The following is a 27,880-nucleotide window of genomic DNA, read 5'->3' as shown; positions in this document are numbered from 1 at the left end:
GCCCCCTTCCCCGGGCTCTCCCCTTGCCCTGCCCCCCACCCCAGCAGCCCCCTGCCCCCTGGACCGGGCTCTCCCCTTGCCTGCCCCCCACCCCCGGGTGCTCCCCTTGCCCTGCCCCTCACCTCTGGCAGCCCCCTGCCCCCGGGCTCTCCCCTTGCCCTGCCCCCCACCCCAGCAGCCCCCCGCCCCCGGGACCGGGCTCTCCCCTTGCCTGCCCCACACCACTGGGAGCCCCCTGCCCTGCCGCGCTCCACCCCTTTGCACTAGGTGCCACCGCACTGGACTCTGCACGCCGTGGGCTGGGTGCCCCCCCTTTCCCCATCACTGGGACTGGGTGCCCCCCTCGGATCAGGTGCCTCACCTGGTGCCCCGACCGGTCCGCTTTTGCAAGGAGCTCCAGGTAGGGATGCAGTGTTCGCGGGAGCCCCACGCTGGACCGTGCTGGGAAACTTGGCAAATGCTGCAGGCTCCCAACGGGTAAGTCAGTGCGTTCCATCCAGGGGCGCCCGGAGGGCGCTGGGTGCCTTCCGCGGGGTAAGCAGGTGACGCTGGCACTGCACGAGACCGGCCAGCCGACTGCAGAGACAACGACCTGAGGAAGAAGGCTGAAGTGACTTGGGCAGGTTAAAAAAAAAAAGTGTATTTCTAGACAAGGCCTTGAATGGGTACCGCTTGTGGGGGACCGAAAAGAGGAGGACAACAGGTGACATAAGGAACCTGGGGAGAAAGATGTCGCTGTCATGGAAACAGACTACAAGAGAATTACAGAACTGGTCTGAAATCAACAAGCTGAAATTCAGTAAAGACAAGTGCCAAGTACTTCACTTAGGAAGGGAAATTAAAATGCCCAGCTACAAAATGGGGACTAATTGGCTAGAAGGCAGGACTGCGCAAAGGATCTGGGGGTCAGTGGGGGTCACAAATGGAAGGTGAGTCAACAGTGTGAAGCAGTTGCAAAAAGGCTGCTTCTATTCTGGGCTGTATGAACCAGAGGTAATTGTCCTGCTCTCCTCAGCACTGCTAAGGTCTCAGCGGGAGAACTGCATTCAGTTCTGAGCACCACACATCAGGAAAGATGGGGACAAATTGGGGAGAGGCCTGTGGAGAGCAACAAACCTGACTGAAGGTTAAAAAAAACCGGACCTAGGATGGAGGAAAGATTTAAAACGGGGCCTGGTCAGTCTTGGGAAAAGCCAACTGAGGAGCGGGACCTGAGAACAGCCAGCATCTCTGTTAAGCCAGGAGCGCTCAAACGGGGTCGTAACCCACAAGGTGGTTACACGGGGGTCACCAGCTGTCAGCTCTGTGGGGCTGACAGCCCCAAGCCCCCATTAAATTACCCCCCCCATTTTGAATTTATAAGGGGGGTCACACTCAAGAGTTTTGCTGCGTGAAAGGGGTCACCAATACAAAAAGTTTGAAAACCACTGTGTTAAGGGCTCTTATAAAGAGCTGGGAATGGGCGACGGGGATGGATCACTTGATGATTCCCTGTTCTGTTCATTCCCTCTGGGGCACCTGGCAGTGGCCACTGTCGGAAGACACTGGGCTAGATGGACCATTGGTCTGACCCAGTAAGGCCGTTCTTATCAATTGTTCTCCACATCCACTGACGGTACAACAAGCAGTGATGGGCTTAATCCACAGCAAGGGAGATTTAGGTTAGCTAGGAAAAACTTCCTAACTCTCAGGGGAGTTAAGCTCTGGTACAGGTATCCAAGGGGGGTTGTGGAATCCCCATGACCGGGGGATTTTAAGAACAGGTTGGACAAACCCCGTCAGGGATGGTCTAGGTTGACTTGGTCCTGCCTCAGCGCAGGGGCCTGGACTTGATGACTTTGTGAGGTCCCTTCCAGCCCCACATTTCTATGGGTCTATGAAAGGAGCAAGAAATGTGGAAACACTGGGTTGTGTCGTGTCACAAGGCACTGGACCACCTAATCTAATAATTCCCCCACCTCTGGAACTGGGTGCCCAGCCTTGCCCCCACAGGTGTCCCACCCTACCCCTCCACCCTGGAATTCGGTGCCCCACACTGGCCCCTCCTGCCTCACACTGCCCTCCCTTTCCCTGGCACTGGGTGACCCATCCTGCCTCGCAGGTCCCTAACGCAGGACTGGATGCTCTTGCAAGTACCAGGTTTATAGCCTGAGCTCAGGGTCCCGCAGCCCTGCACAGAGGCTGCCTGGCTCCTTGGCACTGCAAAGAGTTGGTGGAGCTGCCTGGCACTGGCTGTGTGTGGGGGTGGCTAGCACCCTCCCTGCCCTCCTCTCCCTGGGAAGCGAAGCCAGGCCCCGGTCACAGGGCACTGGGAACGGGTGCCTTGCGTGTTCTCACTGACACAGGGCAGGGTGACGCACAGGAAGGTCTGGGAGCCAAGGGCAGCAGCCGCCGCCATCCCAACAGCAGGAACTGCAGGGAGAGCTGGTCACGGGGTGCAGAGCTCCACGGCTCCTGCCCCTGCACAGACCCCACGGGGGCAGCACAGCCCCCGCCAGAGACCCCAGCCCTGAGACCCTTTGGCGGAGAGATTGGGGGGGGTTGCAGCAGTGCCCTGCACCTGAGGCCCCGCCATGCCCAGAGTGCTCGTGATGCCCTGGGCCCACGAGATCCTGCCCTGGGTTGCAGTGGTGGCCGTGCCTCTGGGTTCGGGGGGGGGACGACAAAGGGGGCCCTTAGCAGGACCCCTAGCTGCCTCCCCATCCCACGTTGCCTGTTTTGCCTGCTTGTTTCCTGGGGTTCCCAGCCAGCCCCAGAGGAAGCAGCCAGATTCCTTGTTTGTCACGCTGGGAGCAAAGAGGCAGCAGCAGCAGGAAACATCTGGTTTCCTCCTTGTCCGGTGACAGCCAGGGATGGAGGGGACAGCAGCCATGGGGTGGGGGCGTGCACACCTGACCTGGGAGAGGGAGGGAGTCCTGGCAGGCAGAGACAGGGTGTTGGGATGGCGGCCCCTCCCTCCTGCCTGCAACTCACTGGTACAGATGCAAAATGTCCTCGGGGTATGTGGGTGAGGGCCCCCCCCCACCCCCACCGCAGTGCAGGGATGGGCCTGGTGCCTCCAGCCCTGATGGCTCCAAGGGTGCGTGTAACCCCCAGGCAGGGGGACTGAGTGGCTCACACATCATCCAGGGCAGCAATGAGGGGGAGGAGGAGGGGAAGGCTCCATCAGCTGCAGCCTGGCCCCAGGGCATCTCCGCAAGAATGTGCAGCTAATTAGTGGGACAGAGCCCAGCCTCCCAGGCCAAAGGCAATGTCTCCTCCTGCAGCCTGGGACCCCCACTCACCCTCTGGCAGAGAGCAGAGCACAGATCCACTCATTCCTCCCCCCTCACACACTTACTGTATCCCCTCCTGAGCCCAGCCAAACCCTCCAGCATGAGGCATTCCTGCAGCTCCCCAGCCTGCCTTGTGGGGCCCAGGCAGAGGAGGGGGATCTCCCAGCAGCAGGTAAAGGGACTGCCCCTCCCTGCTGAGGTATCGCTGCAGCACTGAAGCCCCAGTCAGGGTCCGGCCCCGCTGTGCCAGGTGCTGCACATGCAGCGGGAGACAGTCCCTGCTCAGAGAACTAGGGGCACGGCCTAAAGTCCTGCTGGCTCTTGGCCCTCTCCCCCCACACTCCCTCCCTTTGAGCCACCAGCACCTGGAGCTGAGCCTATTGGCCCTGGGGCACGGCAGACCTCCCATCTGGCTGCATCTGAAGGGACTAGGGGGCTTGGATGGAACAACTGCCCTCAGTAGGACTCGGCTGCAGCTTGAGTGCCACTTGGCCATGCTCAGGGAAGGGCACAGCAGGGGCCTGCCCCCATTCTCTCTGTTGCCAGCTGATAGCTGCCTGGGACTGGCTGGGACCTCTGCTGCCCCATCACCAGCCCCTGTGTAGGGGTCAGGTTGCCATAACTTCCCTGTTCCAACAGCTCCCCTGAGCCCCGGAGCCTGGCCCAGCCCAGACTTCTGACAAACCAAACACGGGGGAGCGTGTCCCAGAGAGCAGGCCCAGGCCTGGATTTGCTGTCTCTACACACCAGGCCTGGAACTGACACAGGGCTGCCTCTCCCTTGGCCCGGGGGCTCTGCTGGTGGGCCCGAGATAGGATAGCAGGGGCCTGCGTCAGTGACACCCCCCCCAGCATTGCTCCAGTTCTGCCCTAGGGCCTGCAGCACCCACTGGGCCTAGGCTGGAGTCCCTGTCCCCATCACTCAAACCCCCTCTCCCAGGCACTGTGGCCCCAGCCCAGGCGGGGAGAAGGACTGTTGGGTCTCTGCTCTCTTCCCCCTCAGCTTCAACGCCAAGCAAGAAGCCTCAGAGTAGGGGAAGTGAGCCCGTCCGCAGGGGAGAATGTTGAGGCACAAGGCCCCTGGCTGAGCTGACTAGCTTTGGGGGGGCGGGGAGGGTCAGCTCCAGCCAGGCAGGGACACCCCTACTACCTGGAGAGGCCAGGAACAGCTCCATGATCCCAGGACTGACAGCAGCTTAGGGCCTGGCAGTCTCCTGGCCTCCTGGACCCACCCTGCACAGGGAGAGGCTCCCATCTGCCCCTGTGGGCCAGGGATATGGCAGGGCTGGGGAATGTGCTGGGAGGAAGGGGGTGGGAAGGTGCCTTTGTTCTCCTGCCAAGTGCTGGCACAGGAGCCTGAGTAAATGCTTTGCCTCTTGGAAGACGCTGGCATACCAGCATCTCGTGGGCCTGGCCCAGCAGCTGGAGCAAAGCGGGACCAGGGACAGTGAGCGATATGCTCCTGAATAGGGTGGGGCACCTGGCCAGGGCAGGGAGATGAGGGTCAGTCCCTCCTAGCCGATGGCCACACCTCTGCCCCGCCAGAGAGGCTCTGGAGTCATCGTCCTGTGGCCCTGGAGGGACCCCAGCTCCTGGGGCCGGCCTGGAGCTCCTGTCCCCTGGACAAACGCAGGGGGCAGAGGCTCTGGGGAGCGACAGCTCAGCCCTGGGGGAATGGGCTCTCCAGGCGACTGGGAACACTCGCCCACCCTCTACCAGCTGCAGCCGTGACCCACTTGGAGACGCTGCACATATGCACCAGCCACATACTAAACCCCTGCTGGAGCCAGGGCATGCGCCTACCTGCCCAGCCCTGCTAGGCTCTTCCTCGCCTTGCAGGTCTAGACAGACAGCGTCAGCACATTGACACTACCTGCAGCTGGGCAAAGGGGGGCTGCCAGGCTCCATCCCAACCCAGACAGCACTCAGCAGGACAGACCCGCTCTCCTCCCCCAGCTGAGTCACAGCCTGTCTGGGCTGTCCCAGGCAGATAGACTCTTTGTCCAGCAGTCAGATGCTTCAGTCAGATGCCCCCCGCACCTCTCTGACTCCAAGGGGAGAGGAAGGTTCGGCCTTACGCTGCCCTCTGCAAAGAGCCTGACTTGCAGGAGGCCACCCACCGGCTGCTCCCATCCCAGCCCCTCTGGAACAGACCATTAATCCCTACAGCCCCCCCCCCCCCCCCGGGTGAGAGCCTGTGATCACTGCAGGTGGGTAGCAGACACAGGTGCAGCCAAGGCCTGGGGCCACACACTGAGTCAGCAGCAGCCAGTAGGGCTCAGCTGTTCCCAGCTCCCCTCGGGCACAGTAAGTGTGATTTGGCTCCCATCTGCGGAATGGTTTCAATGCAGTTTATGGTACACAGCGTCTCTGCTACACCCCTAGGGTGACCATACATCCCATTCTGGCTGCCACAGGCCCTTCTTGAAGACCTGTATCAGCCATCCTGACTTTTCTGGCAAAAGTGGGCATTTGTCCTATTTGCCCTTGACAACTGATCAAGTGTGGAGGATCATGCCGGGGGGAGGGAGCAAATCCAGCCCTGCCTGGGGAGGAGGCAGGGCTCGGACTATCGGCTCAGGCCAGCCCCATGCAGGGAGAGGAGATCAGGCCAGCCCCACCCAGTGTCCCATTTTCCCTTTGGGAAACATGGTCGCCCTATACTAGGGGTGCTCAAACTTTTGTACTGGTGACCCCTTTCACACAGCAAGCCTCTGAGTGCGACCGCCCTTATAAATTAAAAATACTTTTTTATATATTTAACACCGTTATAAATGCTGGTGGCAAAGTGGGGTTTGGGGTTCAGGCTAACAGCTCGTGACCCCCCATGTAATAACCTCCTGACCCCCTGAGGGGTCCCAACCCGCAGTTTGAGAACCCCTGCCCTATACACACTGTTTTGCAGAGGCTGGTAACAAGAAAGGGAGATGTCCCTAGAAGAGAACTGGAGGGGGAGGGGGCTAGGACTGCCAATGGGTTTTGCAGCTGTTGGCTCAGGGCTGCTGCTGCTGCTGGGATCCTAAACATCACAAGCTTGGAGCTAAAGATGGGCCAGCCCATCCTTGCTCCTGGAGAGGCGAGTCACGGGGGTGGTGCTGGCTCTTGGGAAGGTCCCAGTCATAAGGAACTCCACAGCCCGGGGCCCCTGCCTGCCTCCCAGGTAGGAGTGCTAGGTCTGTTAGAGAATAAACAGAGCAGGGACTGGATTTCCCCCGGAATGCGATTAATTGCAGCCTGGAGGCAGTGACCTCCGCTGACCCCTCTTCTCCTGAGGAATGAGCTGTTCCCAGGGGGCTGGAGGATTCATGGGGGGCAGGCCGAGCAGCCTGGGGTTTGCAGGGTGACAGAAGGCAGCACCACCCAGTGGCCGTGGCCTGTGCTGCCCATGTGTTCAATCCGTGTTTTGTGTCACCTCCCGGACACGCAGAATTACTGCCAAAACCACAGTGCCCCCTGCTGGACACTGCTGGCTATTGCACAGGATGAAGCCACCACACTGTCAGCCGTTTGTGTAGAGTGGCCCCTGCTGCCTGTCGGACACAAAGACAGACCTTACCCGGCCACCCGCGGCCAGCACCTCGCCCTGGCGTGAACGTGCAGGGGAGCTGGGCCCTGGGCAAGGGGAGCAGGCATGCCCAGTCACCGAGGCCAAGGAACCCACAGGAGCTACTGACCAGAGGTTACAAAGAGACCGTTTTATTGGGTACCCCAGAGTCCCGGGCAGGCTGGATGGGAGGGTTCATGGGGGCATCAATTCCTCTTCTTGCCTTTGCCAATGGCCTTGGCGGGCGCTGCCATGGGTGCTGCAGACTGGTAGAGCGTGGAGGAAATCTTATTGATGTAGTAGAGGGCAATCATGGAGAAGATGAAGCTGGGAGGAGAGAGGAGGGCAGGCCAGTCAGCACCATCCCTTGCCCATACCTGCTCCCCACATGAGCTCCAGCTATTAGAGACCAGGCGGGCGCAGCTTATCCCACACCACCTTCCTCTGAAGCAACTGGCACTAGCCTGGTGGAGACAGAATCCTGGGCAAGATGGACCAGGAGTCAGAGCCAGTCATGCAATTCTTATGTGCTTTGTTACCAGCCGGGAAATGGACCTGCCACCCCTCGCCTGGCACAGTGGCAGCCCTGCCAGCCCCATGCCCAGCCGGGGAGCAGCCCCGCTGGCCCCGCAACCCCTTGCCTAGTACAGGGGCAGCACCACCAGCCCAGGAAAGGAGCTCAGTAAGGCCCAGCAGGTCTCTTCAGCCCTGACAGCACCTTCTTAGAGGAGGGGCTGGATGTTGGTGCTCCCCAGGGCAATGCCCTCCCCCCACTCCAAGACTGAGGGTACCTGTTCCCTGCTACCACCCTGGGATAGGCTTTCTACATACCAGGTGGTCACACACACTCTGTGGATGAGGCCTGATGCAAAGAGAGCGAGTAAAAGACAGACGAGAACTGGAGCAAAAGAGAGAAGGGGAGAAATGTCAGAGGCAGTGAGTGTCTGCCCTGGGCATGCTGCATTGGCCGGCCAGCATCCCCCAAGGGGAGGAGCAGCAAGTGGGAACCCTCCCCCAGTAGAGCAGGGTTAGGGTTCTTTGGCGGGGAGCAGCACGTGGGAACCCCAGAGCAGGGTTAGGGTCCCACTGGGAGTGCAGCATGGGGAGGATTTTCCCAGGGCAGGGCTGGGGTCCCAAAGGCGGGGCAGTGCGTCTGCTCAGTGCAGCACTGGACTCTCAGCAGGGCAGCTCCCTGCAGACCCAGCGTCTCAGGAATAATCAGACCCCCCTGCCCCCCACTTGCATCCTCTTGGATGTTTCTTTTAATTACCTGGGAGCTATGGATGTGACACCCCCTCCCCCTCCCCCTCTCTGGCAGGGCTGGGCACTTACTCTCCGGGAATATTTTGGCTTGGAACCCTTTGCCGAAGACCAGACTCTCCAGGTTGTTGAAGGCCTGGAGCCAGAGTTAAGGAAAGGAAGGGAGGCAGCTGCCCCTGAGGAGGCAGCGCAAGGTCCGCCCCAGCTCAAGTCTCCCCCCATCCCATCCCCATCATGTCCCAAAGGATACGGTGAGGGAGAAGATGAAGAGCGCGGATCCCAGCAGCCCGCCCTGGATGGTCAGCCACTCGGTGGAGGCCAGCTGCTTGCTGTACATCTGCATCCCGGTGAAGAGCAGCAGGGAGAGGAGCGAGGAGAGCGCCAGGGACGTGCCTGTGCCCACGGCTGGGGACAGAGCAAGAACCACACAATGGGGCACTGGGCCACTGCCGGGCCCTCCCCAGCAACCCGCAGCCACCCGCCAGCTCACGCTGCTGTGTGAAAGGCCACGCGGCGCCCGGTCGCCAGGGTGATGGGTGCCACACGAGCTGTGTGCTGTGCAGCAGCCCTGCCCCTAGTGCCCAGGCAGCCAGGTGCCAGCAGCCCCCTGTGAGCGCGGGGGGCACCATGGGCACGAAGCCTTGGGGTGATCCCTGCCCACCTCTCCTGGCGGGCACCCCTAGACCCCCCTGCCTGGGGCACCTCACTTCACCCCCACTGTGCCCCCCCAGGGCACCACACTCCATCACCCTGCCCACCCTGGGGCACCTTCCCAGCGGGCACCTCATCCCCCCAGGGCACCATACTGCCCCACCCTGCGCCCCCAGTCCCCCCCGGGCACCTCCCCTGGCAGGCACCCCCAGCCTCCCCCGCCTGGGGCACCAAACCTCACCCCCCTGCCCGGGGCACCTCACCCCCCCGCCCTGCACCCCCGCGCACCCCCAGTCCCCCCCGCCTGGGGCACCAAACCTCACCCCCCTGCCCCCCGCAGGGCCCCCCGCCTGGGGCACCAAACCTCACCCCCCTGCCCCCCGCCTGGGGCACCTCACCCCCCCAGCCCTGCACCACCCGGGCACCCCCAGTCCCCCCCGCCTGGGGCACCAAACCTCACCCCCCTGCCCCTCCTGCCTGGGGCACCTCACCCCCCCAACCTGCACCCCCGCGCACCCCCAGTCCCCCCCCGCCTGGGGCACCAAACCTCACCCCCCTGCCCGGGGCACCTCACCCCCCCGCCCTGCACCCCCGCGCACCCCCAGTCCCCCCCGCCTGGGGCACCAAACCTCACCCCCCTGCCCCTCCTGCCTGGGGCACCTCACCCCCCCACCCTGCACCCCCGCGCACCCCCAGTCCCCCCCGCCTGGGGCACCAAACCTCACCCCCCTGCCCCCCGCAGGGCCCCCTGCCTGGGGCACCTCACCCCCCCGCCCTGCACCCCCGCGCACCCCCAGTCCCCCCCGCCTGGGGCACCAAACCTCACCCCCCTGCCCCCCGCAGGGCCCCCTGCCTGGGGCACCTCACCCCCCCCACCCTGCACCCCCGCGCACCCCCAGTCCCCCCCGCCTGGGGCACCAAACCTCACCCCCCTGCCCCCCGCAGGGCCCCCTGCCTGGGGCACCTCACCCCCCCGCCCTGCACCCCCGCGCACCCCCAGTCCCCCCCGCCTGGGGCACCAAACCTCACCCCCCTGCCCCGGGCACCTCACCCCCCCCACCCTGCACCCCCGCGCACCCCCAGTCCCCCCCGCCTGGGGCACCAAACCTCACCCCCCTGCCCCCCGCAGGGCTCCCCGCCTGGGGCACCTCACCCCCCCCACCCTGCACCCCCCGCGCACCCCCAGTCCCCCCCGCCTGGGGCACCAAACCTTACCCCCCTGCCCCCCACAGGGCCCCCCGCCTGGGGCACCTCACCCCCCCCGCCCTGCACCCCCCGCGCACCCCCAGTCCCCCCCGCCTGGGGCACCAAACCTCACCCCCCTGCCCCGGGCACCTCACCCCCCCCACCCTGCACCCCCGCGCACCCCCAGTCCCCCCCGCCTGGGGCACCAAACCTCACCCCCCTGCCCCTCCTGCCCGGGGCACCTCACCCCCCCGCCCTGCACCCCCGCGCACCCCCAGTCCCCCCCGCCTGGGGCACCAAACCTCACCCCCCTGCCCCCCGCAGGGCCCCCCGCCTGGGGCACCTCACCCCCCCGCCCTGCACCCCCGCGCACCCCCAGTCCCCCCCGCCTGGGGCACCAAACCTCACCCCCCTGCCCCCCGCAGGGCTCCCCGCCTGGGGCACCTCACCCCCCCCACCCTGCACCCCCCGCGCACCCCCAGTCCCCCCCGCCTGGGGCACCAAACCTCACCCCCCTGCCCCCCGCCTGGGGCACCTCACCCCCCCGCCCTGCACCCCCGGGCACCCCCAGCCCCCCCCGCCTGGGGCACCTCACCCCCACCCCCGTTACCCATGGTGCCCCGCGAGACGCCGCCGCCGACCCGTCCGCTCTGAGACCCAGACCCGCCGACCCGGTCTCCTGCGCACGCGCGGCCAACCCGGCACGGAGAGCCGCACTGCGCACGCGCGAGGCCGAGGCTGCTCGGGAAGGGACGCGGCAGTGAGCGAGTGGTGAGTCTTTTGCGCATGCGCAGCCCTACGGCGTTCCAGTGATCTCTGAGTCCGCCTGGCGGCCGAGAGCCGACGATGCAACCCGCGTTGTGCGATTTCGTGCGCATGTGCAGAGCCTTATAATGCAGCGCCCCCTGGAGGCTGGACGTAGACATTGCAGTTATCCTAAAGCGACCCCACTCTACCAGCCTGGCAGGAGCTCCCTCCCCTTCGGCCCTTATGGGTGTAGGGGCTGGACCGGGGGTGCCGCACCCCCCATGCCTTGAAGTGGTTTCCAGCATATCCAGGGGAAGTTGGTTCAATGGCTCAGCACCGCACTGTACACATTGCTCCAGCACCCTGCTCTTGCGGGGAGGGGTCTGGGGCTGTGGGGCCCTGGGCACTGGGGTGGGACCTGTCTGTGCCCACCGAGGCGCAGTAGGGACAGACAGACATAGACCGAGGGGTGGACAGACGGGTGGATACAGAGACCTGTCTGCACTAGCCATGGTGGTGGAGGGGGCACAGCAGTGGGGCTAGGAGCAAAGGGGGTGGGAGCAGTGGGGCTGGAAGCAGCAGATCACATGTCTGGTGCCTCCCACACTGTGGCCAATGCCCTCGGCACTGAAGTGGTTTTCACCAACTCCCCATCCCCTCCCCTGTCCTCGTTTCCCCCCTTTGGGCCCTTTCTCAGGGTCTGGGTGTTAACTGCTGCACTAAGAGGCCCATTAGGGCTCTCTGGTGACTCACTGTTCTAGCAGTGCCCCTGGGTGCTGGCATCTTCCAGCCCAGACAACTCAGCTATAACATGATTCAGAGGAGCAGCCGTGTTAGTCTGTATTCGCAAAACGAACAGGAGGACTTGTGGCACCTTAGAGACGAACCAATTTATTTGAGCGTGAGCTTTCGTGAGCTACAGCTCACTTCCTCGGATGCATTCAGTGGAAAATACCGTAACATGGAGCTCGTGCCATGACGTCTGGACCCCAGAGCGTGCCTCAAGTTTTCAATCCTCTCCTTTCCGGGCCTGGGCTGCCAGTCACAGGGCCTTTTTCCTTCTGCTCTGGCTCTGCACAGCCCGGGGCTGGAGAGACACACAGCCCAGCAGCTTGGCAGCCCCTAGGCCATGTCCACATTGGCAAACAGTGTTTAGCTTGTATCACGTTCACAGTGCGGACAGACAGTCGTCGAGTGGGTCGAGGGAAAGCCCAGGGGGAGCCGAGGGCTAGGCACCAGGGGTTAAAACACACCTTTTTCCTAGGGAAGACAAGGCCTGTGGAATCAAGAGAGATGAGGTGGGGGAGGGAATATCTTTTACTGGACCAGAGTCTGTGGGTGAGAAACAAGCTTCCGAGCTGCTCAGAGCTCTTCGACAGGTCTGGGGAACAAATCAGACCGGCTCCCAGCAAGAGTCCCCGTTGTACACAACCCCCACGACAGCAGGCACTACCCAGCGGCCGTGCTGGCAGCCAAACTCCCCTCTCCATTGGTGCGAGATCCCCAGCGGGGATGGGGGAGCCTGGCTCTCAGGTCATACGTCTGGCGTTGCACAGGGGTGTGGACCATGCAGGGAGGTGCTTTCACGGGGCCCCAGATCCCCAAAGGGACTGAGCTGAGGGGGTGGGCGTCCTGGTGTCAGGGGGTGTGCAGGCAATGGGCCAGTCTCCATGATGCTGGGCTAGTAACCCCAGCCAGGCTGCCTCTGTCCCGCTCTCCCCTCCCCGGCACTGGCTGTTGCCCCCTGCCACACGAGGGGCAGCCCTGACCCGAGGGTGCCAGCCCCCCTCCTCTGTCTGCAGGAGCAGGGGGGCAGCCCTGCCCCCCCTCCACGTGCCAGCCCCTCGCCCCTACCCCGGGAGCATGCGCACCGCTCCCTGCCTCAGCTCGGCTCCTCCGTGCGCCCCCCCGCCGCAGCGTGGGGTGTTCGCCGCCGCCGCGCTGCCGTCGGGACCGGAGCCCGGCCGGGGGCGGCCGGAGCCATGGCGGAGGGCGAGGAGCTGCAGACCTTCACCTCCATCATGGATGCGCTCGTCCGGATCAGTGTGAGCGGCTGGGGGCTGGCTCCTCGGGCGGGGGGGCACGGCCCGTGATGGGGGGTACGGGTATGGGGCGCACGGGGGTGTGCAATGCACGGGGGTGATCGGTGTGCATTGCACGGGGATGGGGCGTGCAGGGGCCGGGAGGATGATTGTGCAGTGCAAAGGATACTCGGGTGTGCAATGCACGGGGATCACTGGGTGTGTAGTGTGTGGGGGATGGGCGTGCAATGCACGGGGTGGGGTAGATGATGGTGGTGGCATGGGAGGGGGGTGAGCAGGAACCAGACCAGCTGCTTCTGGGGATGAGAGGCCCCCGGGGCTCCCCATTCGCCTCCATCCCTGCCCTGGACCCGCCTTCCCCAGGGGCTGAGAAGGATCCCGAGCATCCATGCAGCTCTCAGTCTCCATGGCAACCCTATGCAGGAGCGCCCAGGGCTGGATGCCAGGCAGCAGCAGCAGGGCCCAGTCCAGCTTCTGTCTCTGCCCTGCCCCCTTCTCCCCCTGCCCCTCCCTTCACCACCTCCCCTCCTCCTCCCTCCCCCCCCTCGCTTTGTGTCGTCTGCGCCCCTTCTCCGGAGGCAGAGATGGCATCCAAGAGATGCAGCAAGGTGAGCGCGGGCCCTGGCCAGCTGACAGCTCGCCCGCCGGGGGTCTGGGAGCAGGGGGACTGTCTGGGCTTTGTCCTCGGCCCCTGCGGGCCAGAGATGGATGGCCTGGCAGGCTGCAGGCTTGCTGGCTGCCTCGATCCCCAGTGGCATTGTGCAGCAGCGAGGTGGGGGTGTGTGTGCATGTCTGCGGTGTGCACCGAACTGGGCAGATGCACCTGGCAGGTGCCAGCCACACAAGGGGCAGCCGCAGGGGCAGCCTAGCCAGGAGCGGAGGGCCCATGAATGGGGCTTGGGGCAGAGGGAGCCGTGTGTTTTGGGCCGGGGGGAGGCTGTTTGCCCCACTGGGGGAGTTGGCAGCTTGTGGGCTCCTCAGGACAACGCACTGGGACTTGGGGCCTGCCCTGGGACTGGCTCCGGGGCCCGCATCAGGCCCTTCCCTTGGTCGCTTTGGGCCACAAGCAGAGCCGGGATTTCGCTCTTTCTGGGTTGGAACTGGACGGGTTTGGGGGCTGGGTGGGCGATTGCAGAGCAAACCCGCAGCGAACAGGCCCGGTGTGTGCAATGGGGGCGGGGAGGGGGCGTTTAGGGGGAAGCAGTGTGCCCCAGACCCTCTAATGAAGCAGCAAATTCTGCCATCGTTCCGAATGCAAAGCGCAGTGTGGAAACCAGGGTCCTTCTGGAAAACGCCCCGAGCTCTGCTCTGAGGGCCGGGGAATGGAGAAGGAGCAGCCTGGGGAGCTGGGGTCAGAGCCCACGGGAGCGCGTGGCAGGCTGGCCAGACTGGAGGAATCTGGGACCATGCACCTAGCTGGGGGCTGGCTGGGCAGGTTCTGCAGCCAGCTGGGCACCTGCAGGGAACCTGGCACCTCTTGTTACCTGCTGAAAGCGGCCAGTTGGCAGCTGTTTCTGGGGCGAGCGGCTGTGAGACTGGGGGGATGGGAGGGGCCCCCCTGGGGAGTGGCTGTAATACCTGCCCAGCAAAGGCTCCCCCATGTGGCTGCCAGCATGGCGCTCCCGGGTCAGGACTGAGCCCCAGCACCCCCTCTGGTGGGGGTGGGGAAAGGCAGTTCCTAGGGAGGCAGTTGTGACCTTTCTCCTTGGTCCCTCTCCAGACCAGCATGAAGAACATGGAACGGGAGCTGATCTGCCCTGTCTGCAAGGAGATGTACAAGCAGCCGCTGGCCCTGCCCTGCATGCACAATGTCTGCCACGTCTGTGCCAGTGAGATCCTCGTGCAGCATGGCTACATCTGCTGTGACCCCAGTTCGGAGCCCACCTCGCCTGCCTCCACACCGGCCACCCGCAGCCCCCGCATGGGCCGCAGGGTCGTCCCCAAACCCGACCGCTTGGATCGGCTCCTCAAGTCAGGTGGGGTCAGAGCAGCACGTCCTGGGATCCCCAGCCCTGCCACAGGAGGACCCTGCTTCTAGGGTCTGGGGGATGCAGCTTCCACATCCTCTGAGCCCTGGAAAACCCCCAGAGTGCATTGGGAGCAGAAGGCTCCTGATCCCCCTTGGCAGAGTGGGAGGAGTCTGTGCATCTCGGTGCAGGAATTCACTGGGGAAGCTCAGTCAGGGGCCGGGAGGAGGCTGCGGGGCCTGGGAGGGTAACCAGGCCTGAGGTCTCTGTGCAAGGGGCAGAGGGCGGGGGTGGGTAGGTGACGGCCGTGGCAGGGGGGTGACGGCCGTGGCGAGGGTTCGTGGCCGTGGCAGGGGGATGGCGGCCGTGGCGGGAGGGTTAATGGCTGTGGTGGGGAGGGTTCGGCCGTGGCAGGGGGGTGACGGCCGTGGCGAGGGTTCGTGGCCGTGGCAGGGGGATGGCGGCCGTGGCGGGAGGGTTAATGGCTGTGGCGGGGAGGGGTCGGCCGTGGCAGGGGGGTGACGGCCGTGGCGAGGGTTCGTGGCCGTGGCAGGGGGATGGCGGCCGTGGCGGGAGGGTTAATGGCTGTGGCGGGGAGGGGTCGGCCGTGGCAGGGCTGAGTGTCATGTGACAGGCTTCTGGGGTCCCCCAGGGTTTGGCACCTACCCGGGCCGGAAGCGGGGGGCCGTGCACCCCCAGACCGTCAGCTTCCCGTGCCCGTCCTGCCAGCGGGATGTGGAGCTGGGCGAGCGGGGCCTGGGCAGCCTGTTCCGGAACCTGACGCTGGAGCGGGCTGTGGAGCGGTACCGCCAGACCATCAGCATCGGCACCGCCATCGTGTGCCAGTTTTGCAAGCCCCCCCCGCTGGAGGCCACCAAGGGCTGCACCGAGTGCAAGTCGAGCTTCTGCAACGAGTGCTTCAAGCTCTGCCACCCCTGGGGCACCCAGAAGGCCCAGCACGAGCCCACGCCGCCCACCCTCAACTTCCGGCCCAAGGTAGGGGCTGCCCAGGGCGTCCCGGGCCAGGCTCCAGCGAGGCCCGGACGCGAGCAGTCCCCAGGCTGGGCCCTGGGCATGGCTGGGGAGAGGTCTGGGCGCTGGGACTCGGTTGGGGAGGGGGTGGCGTGTCTGGGCCCGGCGTCACCCGCCCTGTGCCCAGAGCAGGGGCCAGTGGGCACCTGAACATGGCTCCGAGGTGAAAGGGCCTCTGGCCGCTGCTGCATGGGCGGCTGGGGTGGGGGCAGGCGGGGGGGCTCCATGCATCTTGTCCATCTGGAGGCGTGCAGGGCGATGCCAGCCCCGGTGTCACACCCCTGCATGCTGGCAGGGGGCCTGATGCCAGGGACCCTGGGGGGGGTGCCGAGATCAGGGGGCACGTGGATGGAAGGGGGATGCTGAGGCAGCTGGGGGGGGGCACTGAGTGGGGAGGGGGGTGCTGACACCCACTGGCGGGGTGGGGTGCTGGCTGGAAAGCAGGGCGCCGGCCCCTGTTGCTGAGCGTGGGCCTTGCTGCGCAGGGTCTGATGTGTCCGGAGCACAAGGAGGAGGTGACTCACTACTGCAAGACCTGCCAGCGGCTGGTGTGCCCTCTGTGCCGTGTGCGCCGCACTCATGCCAGCCACAAGATCACACCTGTGCTGAGCGCCTACCAGGCCCTGCGGGTAAGGGATGCACCGGGCCTTCCCAGGCCAGAGCTGGGGGGTGCAGATGGAGTATGGGTGGTGGGGAGCTTTGTGCTGGCACTTGGGGCATGGGCAGGGTGGGGCGTGGGTCTCCATGGCAGAGAGGGTCAGGTACAGATGGGGGATTGGCAGGCCGGGAGGACTGTCTCTCTGTCAGAGCTGGGCAACACAAGTGGGATGTACCCTGAGGGGGGAATCCCATCCCGGAGCTGGGGGTGTGCAGATCAATAGGGCATGCACAGGGTGGGGGTCCAGAACCAGCAGTGGAGGGTGCAGATGAGACATGCAGTGAGCAAGGTGCATGCAGTGTGGGGGGATGCAGTGAATGGGGTACATGTCGTGGGGGGAATCAGTGAACGAGGTGCATGCAGAGGGGTGATGCAGTGAGCAAGGTGCATGCAGAGGGGTGATGCAGTGAGCAAGGTGCATGCAGTGGGGGGGATGCAGTGAATGGGGTACATGTCGTGGAGGGAATCAATGAACGAGGTGCATGCAGAGGGGTGATGCAGTGAGTGGGGTGCATGCAGTGGGGATGCAGTGAGTGGGGTACATGTCGTGAGGAGAATCAGTGAACAAGGTGCATGCAGAGGGGTGATGCAGTGAGCAAGGTGCATGCAGTGGGGATGCAGTGAGCGGGGTGCATGCAGGGGGGATGCAGTGAGTGGGGTGCATGCAGTGTCGGGGGGTCAGGTCCCTTTGTAAACCTGCCGCCACCCTCATGGACTGTGCATGTTGGCCCAGGCATGGGGCCCGGCTTGTTCAATGTGCACAGCCAGGTGGCTGGGTTCAGAGCCCTCCCCCCTCCCCATGGACTGGACGGTGCGAGGTGAGCGGCCTGTGTGTCTCTTTTGCCCACGCTGCCTGTGTAGGAGAAGCTGACGAAGAGCCTCACCTACATCCTGAGCAGCCAGGACACGGTGCAGGTGCAGATCGCGGAACTGGAGGAGACGGTGAAGCACACCGAGGTGAGCGGGGGTCGCCAGCAAGGGGCACTGCCAGGGCCGGGGGAGGGGACGCTGCTTCACCCCTCTGGGGTGAGGGCAGGAGGTGTCCCGGCACTGTGCTCCATCCCCAGGGCACCCCCAGGCCAGGTGCCAAAGCCCCGAGGCAGCGGGGCCCCTGTGTGGAGGGAGGCCCCATGGTGAATCTGCTCTGGTCGGGCAGGTGAGTGGGTCCCAGGCCAAGGAGGAGGTTTCCCAGCTGATACGGGGCCTGTGCACGGTGCTGGAGGAGAAGCAGACGGCCCTGCTGCAGGCCATCCAGGAGTCCCAGCAGGAGCGGCTGGCCAGTCTGCACCACCAGATCCAGGAGCACCGGGCCATGCTGGAGAACTCAGGCATGGTGGGCTACGCCCAGGAGGTGCTGAAGGAGACCGACCACCCCTGCTTTGTCCAGGCAGCCAAGCAGCTGCACAGCAGGTACCGTTCCCTCTGATTTCGTTGGGGTGGGTCCTGCTTTGAGCAGGGGGTGGGACAAGAACCTCCTGAGGTCCCTTCCAACCCTGATCGTCTGTGGTTCTGTGGGCGCCGCAGGGGATCTCCCGGGGCCAGGGATCTGGCTGATGCGCTGTCCCCATCTCCCAGTGCAGTGGGACACATGCAGGAGGAGCCTTCCACCCCTGTGGGCTAGCGGGAGGGACTCGGGGTTCAATTGCCGGGAGCCCCCATACTGGTGCGTGAGTAGGACTGGGCACTGGTGCCACTGGGAGCCCCTTACCGGGGCCCGTTGCACCGACGCCTGAATCTCCCGTCGTCGCAGGATCGTCAGGGCCACAGACTCGTTGCAGAGCTTCCGGCCTGCTGCCACTTCGTCCTTCAGCCGCTTCCAGCTGGACCTCAGCAGAGAGATGAAGCTGCTCGCGGACCTGACCTTTATCAAAGGTAAACATGACAGCCCGAGACCTGCGGCCAGCCGCAGGGGCGGAGCTCTGGGCTGAGGGGGAGGAGCTTCCTCTGTGGCTTCCTTTAGGGGGAGGAGCTTCCTCTGTGGCTTCCTTTAGGGGGAGGAGCTCTGGGCTGTGTGGGAGGAGTTCTGGAATGAGGGGAGGGGCTTCCTGGATGGGGAGGAGCTCTATGCTGAGAGGGCGGAGCTTTCTCTCTGCTTTCCTGGAGAGGGAGGAGCTGTGTGCAGAGTGGAAGGAGCTTCCTGCCAAGCACCCTGCTGCGGGAGAAGCAGGGGGAGGAGCTCTGGAGGGGGAGGAGCTCCCTGCCTGGCAGCTGGAGTGGGAGGAGCTCTGTCTGGAGTGGGAGGAGCTCCTGTCTGGCAGCCTGACCCCCACACCTCCCTTCTGTGTGGAGCTGGGTCAGGGGCTGGCAGCTGCTGGAGAGAGACCTGTGGGAGAAGTGGCCTCATGGGCTCCCGCAAAGCCTCCCACACTTCGGGTCCTGCCCTCAGCTTCCGCGTTGTCCTGCCCTACCCAGGGGGCCCCTCCTGGCAGGAAGCTGCTCGCTCTCGGGGCAGGCAGGGTATGTGAAATACCCAGGGGGGCTCGGGGCTCCCTATAGAGTCAAGAGACGGGTCCCCTGGCCCAGCAGCCCCCAGAGTCCATGGGGCTCAGCCAGCGTCAGCCCCCACCCTGTGCTCCAGGCTCCCTGCAGGCAGGGCAGGGGCGGAGGGTAGGAAGCTGGGGGTCAAGAGCCTGTGCGGTGGGACTTGGATGTGAGCAAACAGGACCAGGACCCTGTGCCAGATGCAGAAGGGTGAGTAGCCAGCTGGGCCAGGCTGGGCCAGGACTCCCTGTGGGGGAGCGCTCCCATGGGAAGGGCAGGTGCCCTCCCCCACGGGCAGGTGCCCACCCCGGGCCCTGCACTGCACCGGCTGGGGACTCTTTTCAGACTCGCTTCTACCTCTGTTTGTTTATAGGCTATGGCCGCTGCTGAGTCGTCACTGAAGTACCCGAGGCAAGTCACGCTCCCGCCCCTAGAGCTGCCCCTGCTCTCTCTCACCAGACCTCTGTCCTCTTCCCCCATTCATCCCCCCATCCCTCGCTTCTGTGCCCATGCCCCATCTGCCCCCCATCCCTCGCTTCTGTGCCCTTCCCCATCTGCCCCCATTCCTCCATCCCTCGCTTCTGTGCCCGCCCCCCACCTGCCCTCCATCCCTCGCTTCTGTGCCCGCCCCCCATCTGCCCTCCATCCCTCGCTTCTGTGCCCGCCCCCCATCTGCCCCATCCCTCCATCCCTCGCTTCTGTGCCTGCCCCCCATCTGCCCTATCCCTCCATCCCTCGCTTCTGTGTCCGCCCCCCATCTGCCCTCCATCCCTCGCTTCTGTGCCCTTCCCCATCTGCCCCCATCCCTCCATCCCTCGCTTCTGTGCCCATCCCCATCTGCCCCATCCCCCCATCCCTCGATTCTGTGCCCTTCCCCATCTGCCCTCCATCCCTCGCTTCTGTATCCGCCCCCATCTGCCCTCCATCCCTTGCTTCTGTGCCCGCCCCCATCCCTCGCTTCTGTGCCCGCCCCCCATCTGCCCTCCATCCCTCGCTTCTGTGCCCGCCCCCCATCTGCCCTCCATCCCTCGCTTCTGTGCCCGCCCCCCATCTGCCCCATCCCTCCATCCCTCGCTTCTGTGCCCGCCCCCCATCTGCCCCATCCCTCCATCCCTCGCTTCTGTGCCTGCCCCCCATCTGCCCCATCCCTCCATCCCTCGCTTCTGTGTCCGCCCCCCATCTGCCCTCCATCCCTCGCTTCTGTGTCCGCCCCCACCTGCCCTCCATCCCTCGCTTCTGTGCCCTTCCCCATCTGCCCCCATCCCTCCATCCCTCGCTTCTGTGCCCATCCCCATCTGCCCCATCCCCCCATCCCTCGATTCTGTGCCCTTCCCCATCTGCCCTCCATCCCTCGCTTCTGTATCCGCCCCCATCTGCCCTCCATCCCTTGCTTCTGTGCCCGCCCCCATCCCTTGCTTCTGAGCCCATCCCCCATCTGCCCCCCATCCTTCGCTTCTGTGCCCACCCCATCTGCCCTCCATCCCTCGATTCTGTGCCCATCCCCCATCTGCCCCCATCCCCCCATCCCTCGCTTCTGTGCCCATCCCCATCTGCCCCATCCCCCCCATCCCTCGCTTCTGTGCTCGCCCCCCATCTGCCCCCATCCCTCCATCCCTCGCTTCTGTCTCCATCCCCCCATCTGCCACTCCATCCTTCTGTGCCCATCCCTCACTTCCTACCCATCCCTGTCCCTATTCCTCCATCCCTGTGTCTCCATCCCCCACTATCCTCGTCCCATCCCTCCGTCCTCTCTCCCCTCTGTTCCAGCTCCCCACCCCTCACCGCCCAGTCCCCGCCACCACCCTCCATCACGCTGTGCCCGGTTCCATCCCCTGCTCCATCCTTCAGTTCCCTGCTCCCCCTCATCCCCTCCTGTGTCTCCAGCCTCTGCTCCCTCCCTGCCTCTCTCTCCCCACACTTGCACTCAGCCCGCCTGGTCCCTGGAGCCTCTCAGCAGCCCCTGGCCCCGTCTCCCTGACTCTCCCCCTGGTGCTCACACAAGCTCTCGGCAGTCAGAGTCCCCTAGCCTCCTGCTGGTTGTTCGTCCGTCCGGAATGCCCCCGCCCTGCGTCTGGCCGCTCGCCTGCCCCCCAAGTGGGGCCTGCTCGCTTAGCCTGTGTCTCTCCCTGCAGCCCCCGAGGCGCCGGTGATCGACACGCAGCGCACCTACGCCTACGACCAGATCTTCCTCTGCTGGCGCCTGCCCCAGCTCTCGCCGCCCGCCTGGCACTTCACTGTGGAGTACCGCAAGAGCGACGCCAAGGCCAAGGCGCTCAAGCTGTGGCAGCGGCGGGAGGAAGTGCGGGGCACCAGCGCCCTGGTGGAGTACCTGGACACGGACAGCGTCTACGTGCTGAGAGTGAAGGGCTGCAACAAGGCCGGCTTCGGGGAGTACAGCGAAGATATCTACCTGCACACGCCGCCAGCACCAGGTGAGGGGGGATCGACCTGCACACGCCGCCCGCACCGGGTGAGGGGGGATGGACCTGCACACACCGCCCGCACCGGGTGAGGGGGGATCGACCTGCACACGCCGCCCGCACCGGGTGAGGGGGGATCGACCTGCACACGCCGCCCGCACCGGGTGAGGGGGGATCGACCTGCACACGCCGCCCGTACTGGGTGAGGGGGGGATCTACCTGCACACGCCGCCCGCACCGGGTGAGGGGGGGGATCGACCTGCACACGCCGCCCGCACCGGGTGAGGGGGCATCGACCTGCACACGCTGCCCGCACCGGGTGAGGGGGGAATCTACCTGCACACGCCGCCCGCACCGGGTGAGGGGGGATCGACCTGCACACGCCGCCCGCACCGGGTGAGGGGGGATCGACCTGCACACGCCGCCCGCACCGGGTGAGGGGGGATCGACCTGCAAACGCCGCCCGCACCGGGTGAGGGGGGGATCGACCTGCACACGCCGCCCGTACCGGGTGAGGGGGGGATCTACCTGCACACGCCGCCCGCACCGGGTGAGGGGGGGGATCGACCTGCACACGCCGCCCGCACCAGGTGAGGGGGCATCGACCTGCACACGCCGCCCGCACCGGGTGAGGGGGGGATCTACCTGCACACGCCGCCCGCACCGGGTGAGGGGGGATCGACCTGCACACGCCGCCCGCACCGGGTGAGGGGGGATCGACCTGCAAACGCCGCCCGCACCGGGTGAGGGGGGGATCGACCTGCACACGCCGCCCGTACCGGGTGAGGGGGGGATCTACCTGCACACGCCGCCCGTACTGGGTGAGGGGGGATCTACCTGCACACGCCGCCCGCACCGGATGAGGGGGGGGATCGACCTGCACACGCCGCCCGCACCGGGTGAGGGGGCATTGACCTGCACACGCCGCCCGCACCGGGTGAGGGGGCATCGACCTGCACACGCCGCCCGCACCGGGTATGGGGGGGATCTACCTGCACACGCCGCCCGTACCGGGTGAGGGGGGGATCTATCTGCACACGCCGCCCGCACCGGGTGAGGGGGGATCGACCTGCACACGCCGCCCGCACCGGGTGAGGGGGGATCGACCTGCACACGCCGCCCGCACCGGGTGAGGGGGGATCGACCTGCACACGCCGCCCGCACCGGGTGAGGGGGGGATCTACCTGCACACGCCGCCCGCACCAGGTGAGGGGGGGGATCTACCTGCACACGCCGCCCGCACCGGGTGAGGGGGGGGATCTACCTGCACACGCCGCCCGTACCGGGTGAGGGGATATCCCCTCCTGTTCTGCCTGCACCAGGTGTGGTGGGACCTACCTGCACACACCGCCTGCACCAGGTAAGGGATATTTATATGAGGGAAGATTAATAAGACTGGGAATTTTCAGCTTGGAAAAGAGACGACTAAGGGGGGATATGATTGAGGTCTATAAAATCATGACAGGTGTGGAGAAGTGAATCAGGAAATGTTATTTACTCCTTCTCATAACACAAGAACTAGGGGTTGCCAAATTAAATGAATGGGCAGCAGGTTTAAAACAAACAAAAGGAAGTATTTCTTCACACAGCGCACAGTCAACCTGTGGAACTCCTTGCCAGATGATGTTGTGAAGGCCAAGACATTACCAGGGTTCAAAAAAGAACTAGATAAATTCATGGAGGATAGGTCCATCAATGACTATGAGCCAGGATGGGCAGGGATGGTGTCCCTAGCCTCTGTTTGCCAGAGGCTGGGAATGGGCGACAGGGGATGGATCACTGGGCGATTCCCTGTTCTGTTCATTCCCTCTGGGGCACCTGGCATTGGCCACCGTCGGCAGACAGGACACTGGGCTGGATGGACCCTTGGTCTGACCCAGTCTGGTCGTTCTTATGAGATTATAGGAATTTCCTGTTTTCACAATATTTTTCTGAAACTTTTTAAATCAACCTTTCATTCACTATATACTGTACTCCCTCCCATCCCTCCACCTGCTTTAACCCAAAACCTGAGTTTTTTCGAAGTGAAATCATGGAATTATATTTTTTGCGAAAGACTTTGATATACATTTAAACATCTGATGGGCCCCACCCCAGAGATAGCTGCATGTCAGCACTGGGTGAGCAATTGCCGCACAAGGTTGCTATCTGGCTATCAACCAGCTGCTGCACCCAACCCCAGAGGTGGTTGCATTTCATGCCCTGGGGCTGTGATACACCACAGGGATAAAGAAAGATGAGGACTCAGAAGCAGGCCTAAAACCTCAGTATCTAGATACTATGGGAACTGATGATCTCCCTTCTGTTTGCCAGAAGCTGGGAATGCGCGACAGGGGTTGGATCACTTGGTGATTCCCTGTTCTGTTCATTCCCTCTGGGGCACCTGGCACTGGCCACTGTGGAAGACAGGACACTGGGCTAGATGGACCCTTGGTCTGACCCAGTCTGGCCGTTCTTATGTTACCCCCCCAGCGCCGTCTGTGCCAGGTTGGGGGGACCTACCTGCCCACACCTCCCACAGCACACATCTGTGACCTGCAGACGGAGGGCTCTAAGCCAGCCCTGGGGATCTCCATGGGGATGCACCTTGGGAGTCACCCCAGCCCCAGAGCCGCAGCACGGGGAAGTGCTGTGAGTGGTCAGTGTCTGTGAGTCCCGTGCACTCGACCCAGGGTTGTGGCGACTCCCAGCTAGGGGGAAGCCCAGGTTGCTGCACCCCTGAGGAGTCCCACGTGTCCCTGCGTCCCGCCAGGAGAGGAGCCTGTGGGGGTGTGGGGCCCCCCCTGTCTTTCAGCCCTTCCCCACTCTCTGTTCTCTCTCGCTTCTCAGTCCTGAGCTTCTTCCTCGATAACCGCTGGGGCTTCAACCGGGAGCGCCTGGCCATCAGCAAGGACCAGCGGGCCGTGCGTAGTGTACCTGGCCTGCCCATGCTCTTTGCCGCTGAGCGCCTCATGACCAGCTGCCACCTCTCCATCGACCTGCTCATCGGCGACGTGGCCGTCACGCAGGGCCGCAGTTACTGGGCCTGCTGCGTGGACCCCAGCTCCTACCTGGTCAAGGTGGGCGTGGGGCTGGAGAGCAAGCTGCAGGAGTGGTTCCAGGTGCCGCAGGACGTGGTGAGCCCCAGGTGAGGGCAGAAGCTGGGCCACCCACGCTGGGGGTGGGGGAGGCAGGGCCCAGCAATGCCCCCAGGTCCGTGGGCCTTGGGCTGGAGCTCCCATCACACCGTCAGGCCCTTGGGCTGGTTCTCTGGAGCTCCCAGCATCCCCTCGGGCCCCTCCCTCTGTCACACCCCACACCCGGCTAAGCCCTTGGCATGCTTTACTGCTCCCTGAGGGAGGGGCCTGGATGCTAACCGGGCAGAGGGGCAGAGACCGTGGGGGGCTTCAGCCCCCTCTGTCTGAGGCTGCCGTGCCCCAGGGGATGGGATCGTCTCAGGGCGGATCCATCTGTGTGTCTGTCCACACCATGCACTCATGCTCCCCCTCCTGCCGGGCAGGTACGACCCAGACAGCGGGCATGACAGTGGGGCGGAGGACGCCACCGTGGACGTGCCCCCCCCATACGCCTTCCTGACCATCGGCATGGGCAAGATCCTGCTGCCCCATGGCTCGGCCCTCACCTCCCGCGACCCCAGCGGCTGCACCATCCCCCTGCCCCCCCGCATCGGCGTCTGCCTGGACTACGAGCGGGGCAAGGTGAGCTTCTACGACGCTGTCTCCTTCCGTGGCCTGTGGGAGTGCGGCGTGGACTGCTCGGGCCCCGTCTGCCCGGCCTTCTGCTTCATCGGGGGCGGGGCCCTGCAGCTGCAGGAGCTGGTGGCCAGCAAACAGGAGCGCAAAGTGACCATCGGGGGCCTCTCCAAGCTGGACTGAGCCGGCCATGGCACACGCCGGCCGGGGATTGGCCCCGGGGCCAGCTGCCGGCAGTGGGATTGCACGCCACGGACATGCCACCAGGAGGAGCCGCCTGAGCCCTGCCCTCCGCCCGGCGTGGGAGTTTGGCTCTGGGGACCACTGAGCTCTGGCCAGTGGGGTTAACGAGGGGGGCCTCAGAGCTGACGGGGAGCGGAGCGAGGCTCTGACATGGGGCCAGTTTAGGGCCTCAGCCCCCGGGCCCGGAGCGCAGGCTGCAGTGACGGCAGAAGGGCGGCGTAGGGCAGACCCCTGCCAGCGTGGGACCCAGCCATGAGCTGAGGCCTCGGGGGCCAGGAGAGCCCGGCTCTGCTCCCCAGTGTCTCCGTGCTGGGCTTGTGAATCCTTCCTGTTCTGGTGGATTGTGGGGGGAGGGTTGGGGCCTGCTGCTCCCCCTCACTGCCCTCCCACCAAAACCTCTCCCCTCCCACCCCCAGCTCCTCTCCACGGCCTGCCAGGGGCTCCCACCTGAAATGATGCCCTCTCCAGCACGTTTAACTATGGAGTCTGAGCTGTGGGCGCTGAGGACACTGGGCAGAGACTGGCAGTGCCCCTGAACCAACCCCCATCCTGCCAGGCTCTGGCCTGAGGATGGGCCGGGCCTGGGTGAGTGTCACGTTCCCGAGATCCTCCTTCCACATGGACCAGGGCGCAGCAGCCAGCTGCTGTGCCCGGGCCTGAGAGGGGGAGCTGGGTGGGGCCGAGCTGGGGAGCTGCCTGAGCCCCGGGCTGGGCCCTGGGCCGGGGGAGGTTGGGCTGGGTTGGGCAGAGGGTGATTGTAGACGTGGCTCATTGACCCAGCCAGCCCAGCTGCTGCCCAGAGCCAGGGCTCGTCCTGCCCCCTGCATCTGGGCTCATCCTGCCACTCCCTCAGCGCGGCTCTGCGGAGGAAGCGGGTGACGGCGGAGGGGTGCAGAGAGCCCTGCTCACTGGGAAGGCACCAGGCTGCAGAATGAAGCTCCCTCCCCAGGCTGGGGCCTGCTGGAAACATCCCGTCAAGTGCGAGGGAGGATGGGAGAGCACGGAGGGGGTCTCACCCCGACCTCCACGCTGCCATGCGGGGAGCTCCCCACGTGGGTCCAGCCCTGCCCTGCTGCACCTGTCCTGCGAAGCCCCTACGGCACCGGCATGAGGTGTCCGCACTCGCTGCCCTGCACGCGCCTCCTTCCGGGGGACAGGGGGGCTAGTGCAGCTTCACCTCCACAAACAGCAAAGCGCCAAGGAGCAAATCCACCCGCTTCTATTCTTCCCCAGCCTGTGCCATGGGCAGGGGCAGGCGTTGGGCTGGCTGGGGACGGCAGGGCCAAGGCCTCTCGGGGCCTGGGCTCCGGCACTGGGAGCTCCCAGAATTTCTGTGGGGTCTCATGGGGTCTGTACTGTGCAATCGCTGTATTTTCATGGTTTCCTACAATAAACTGCAATGCCAGAGACTCTAGGAGCAGCGATTCTCACTGGGCTGCGCCACCCCCGCGGTGGGACCCAGCCCTGGAGGAGGCACCCAGGCACACTCTTGCTGGCTGTACGCATCTGGGCCCCTCTCCCTCGTACAAATCTTTGGCCTTTGTGTAGCACCTTCCAGCAGCTGCCCCAGAGACCTTGGACATCCCAACCGCCCTAGGGAGAAGCCCGTGGGGGTGAAGAGATTTGCCCAAGTCAATCAGTGGCAGAAGGGGAACAGAACCCACAACTCCTGACCACTGCTCTCACCACTAGGCCATGGTGCCTGCTGAAGAATGGCTGGTAGCTGCTGGGGGAGTGTCCAGAGCCCACGCCTGGCCTGGGTTCTGCTACGCTGGCCCGCCTCCCCCCGTTAGCAGGGGGCCTGGCCCTGGGGGGTGAAAGTGGCTTCCCTGGGGTCACAGCTGCTGCTCCCCGGTCTGTGCAGTCAGGCGTCCACCCGAACAGGCCTGTGGGTGGCAGACATGGGGCTGCACCACGACTGACGGCTGGCAGAGGGCAATGCCAGCCCAGCGATGGACACCGGGAGCCAGGGGAGGGGCTGCTGTGCAGACAGCTCCATGCGCTGCCGTGCCAACCCTACACTCTGGCCGTGTGTCCCGATGCCGTGGGCAGCAGGGGGCCGCCTCACGCCCGGGCATGGTGCGGGGCTGAGGCCCAGGGGCGTGCAGGGCTGTGGACACGTAGCTGGGAGGGCGCTGCCTGCTCGCCCGGCCCTCGGACGGCCCCAGACACGGGCTCTGCAGGGAGCAGCCGGGTGGGACGTCTGGGGCACCACTTCCTCGTCCCTGCCCAGCCTTCCCGTAAGGAGGTGGCATGTCCTTGCGGTGGGGACTGTAAAGGTTTATGAACGGTGTAAAGGGTCATAAAAGATCATTGTGTTGCCGGCACCCAGTGCCAAGAGGCAAAACAACAGCAGGGGTTCGTTAACTGGTGTGCGTCACCCAATAATCACAACGGGGTGGAGAAGCAGAAAAGTTTATTTGCAGCTGCAAACAAGGTACAGGGAGAATAGAATCTCAAATCCTGCACCCAGAGCAGGAAGTTACACAGGCTTTTATATATATATATATATATATTTAGCATATTTATTTAATAGCAAGCTGCTTTAAGTATTTACATAGCCAGCTAATCCAGTTACCAGCTAGTTTCCTTGTTTTTTGTATTATTTGTTAAACTATACATAAAGCTGCTTTATTCAGCATTGTTCTTCCATATCTGCCCTGTTTGGCCTTGTTTAGTTTCAG

At 64.5% G+C, this 27,880-nt stretch overlaps 2 protein-coding genes across 6 annotated transcripts; one reads left to right on the top strand and one right to left on the bottom strand.

The window, feature by feature from the left end:
* Positions 1-186: 186 nt before the first annotated feature.
* TRIM46 (tripartite motif containing 46) lies at positions 187-26,605 on the top strand. Of its 5 annotated transcripts, XM_084614086.1 has the most exons (11): positions 11,263-12,706; positions 14,424-14,679; positions 15,323-15,666; positions 16,188-16,331; positions 17,222-17,317; positions 17,517-17,770; positions 18,111-18,232; positions 20,974-21,273; positions 24,091-24,388; positions 24,761-24,959; positions 25,613-26,605. In XM_084614086.1, the coding sequence occupies exons 1-11, from the start codon at positions 12,644-12,646 to the stop codon at positions 25,730-25,732; spliced, it is 2,196 nt and encodes a 731-aa protein (XP_084470212.1). In that variant the 5' UTR covers positions 11,263-12,643; the 3' UTR covers positions 25,733-26,605. The 5 variants fall into 5 exon arrangements, with proteins under 5 accessions (XP_084470213.1, XP_084470214.1, XP_084470212.1 ...); XM_084614087.1 differs by lacking the exon at positions 11,263-12,706 and adding an exon at positions 187-477 and having other exon boundaries at positions 24,761-26,605; XM_084614088.1 differs by lacking the exon at positions 11,263-12,706 and adding an exon at positions 10,558-10,685 and having other exon boundaries at positions 24,761-26,605.
* Positions 6,949-10,619, bottom strand: KRTCAP2 (keratinocyte associated protein 2). The gene is made up of 5 exons (XM_084614089.1): positions 10,525-10,619; positions 8,329-8,483; positions 8,151-8,214; positions 7,650-7,716; positions 6,949-7,145 (listed from the first exon to the last, which is right to left on the bottom strand). The coding sequence occupies exons 1-5, from the start codon at positions 10,526-10,528 to the stop codon at positions 7,025-7,027; spliced, it is 411 nt and encodes a 136-aa protein (XP_084470215.1). The 5' UTR covers positions 10,529-10,619; the 3' UTR covers positions 6,949-7,024.
* Positions 26,606-27,880: the final 1,275 nt, after the last annotated feature.

The sequence above is a fragment of the Lepidochelys olivacea genome, assembly GCF_965140295.1.
Source record: "Lepidochelys olivacea isolate rLepOli2 genome assembly, chromosome: 24".
In the NCBI taxonomy this organism is placed as follows: domain Eukaryota; kingdom Metazoa; phylum Chordata; order Testudines; family Cheloniidae; genus Lepidochelys; species Lepidochelys olivacea.
This window is presented reverse-complemented; position numbering and strand designations above follow the sequence as displayed.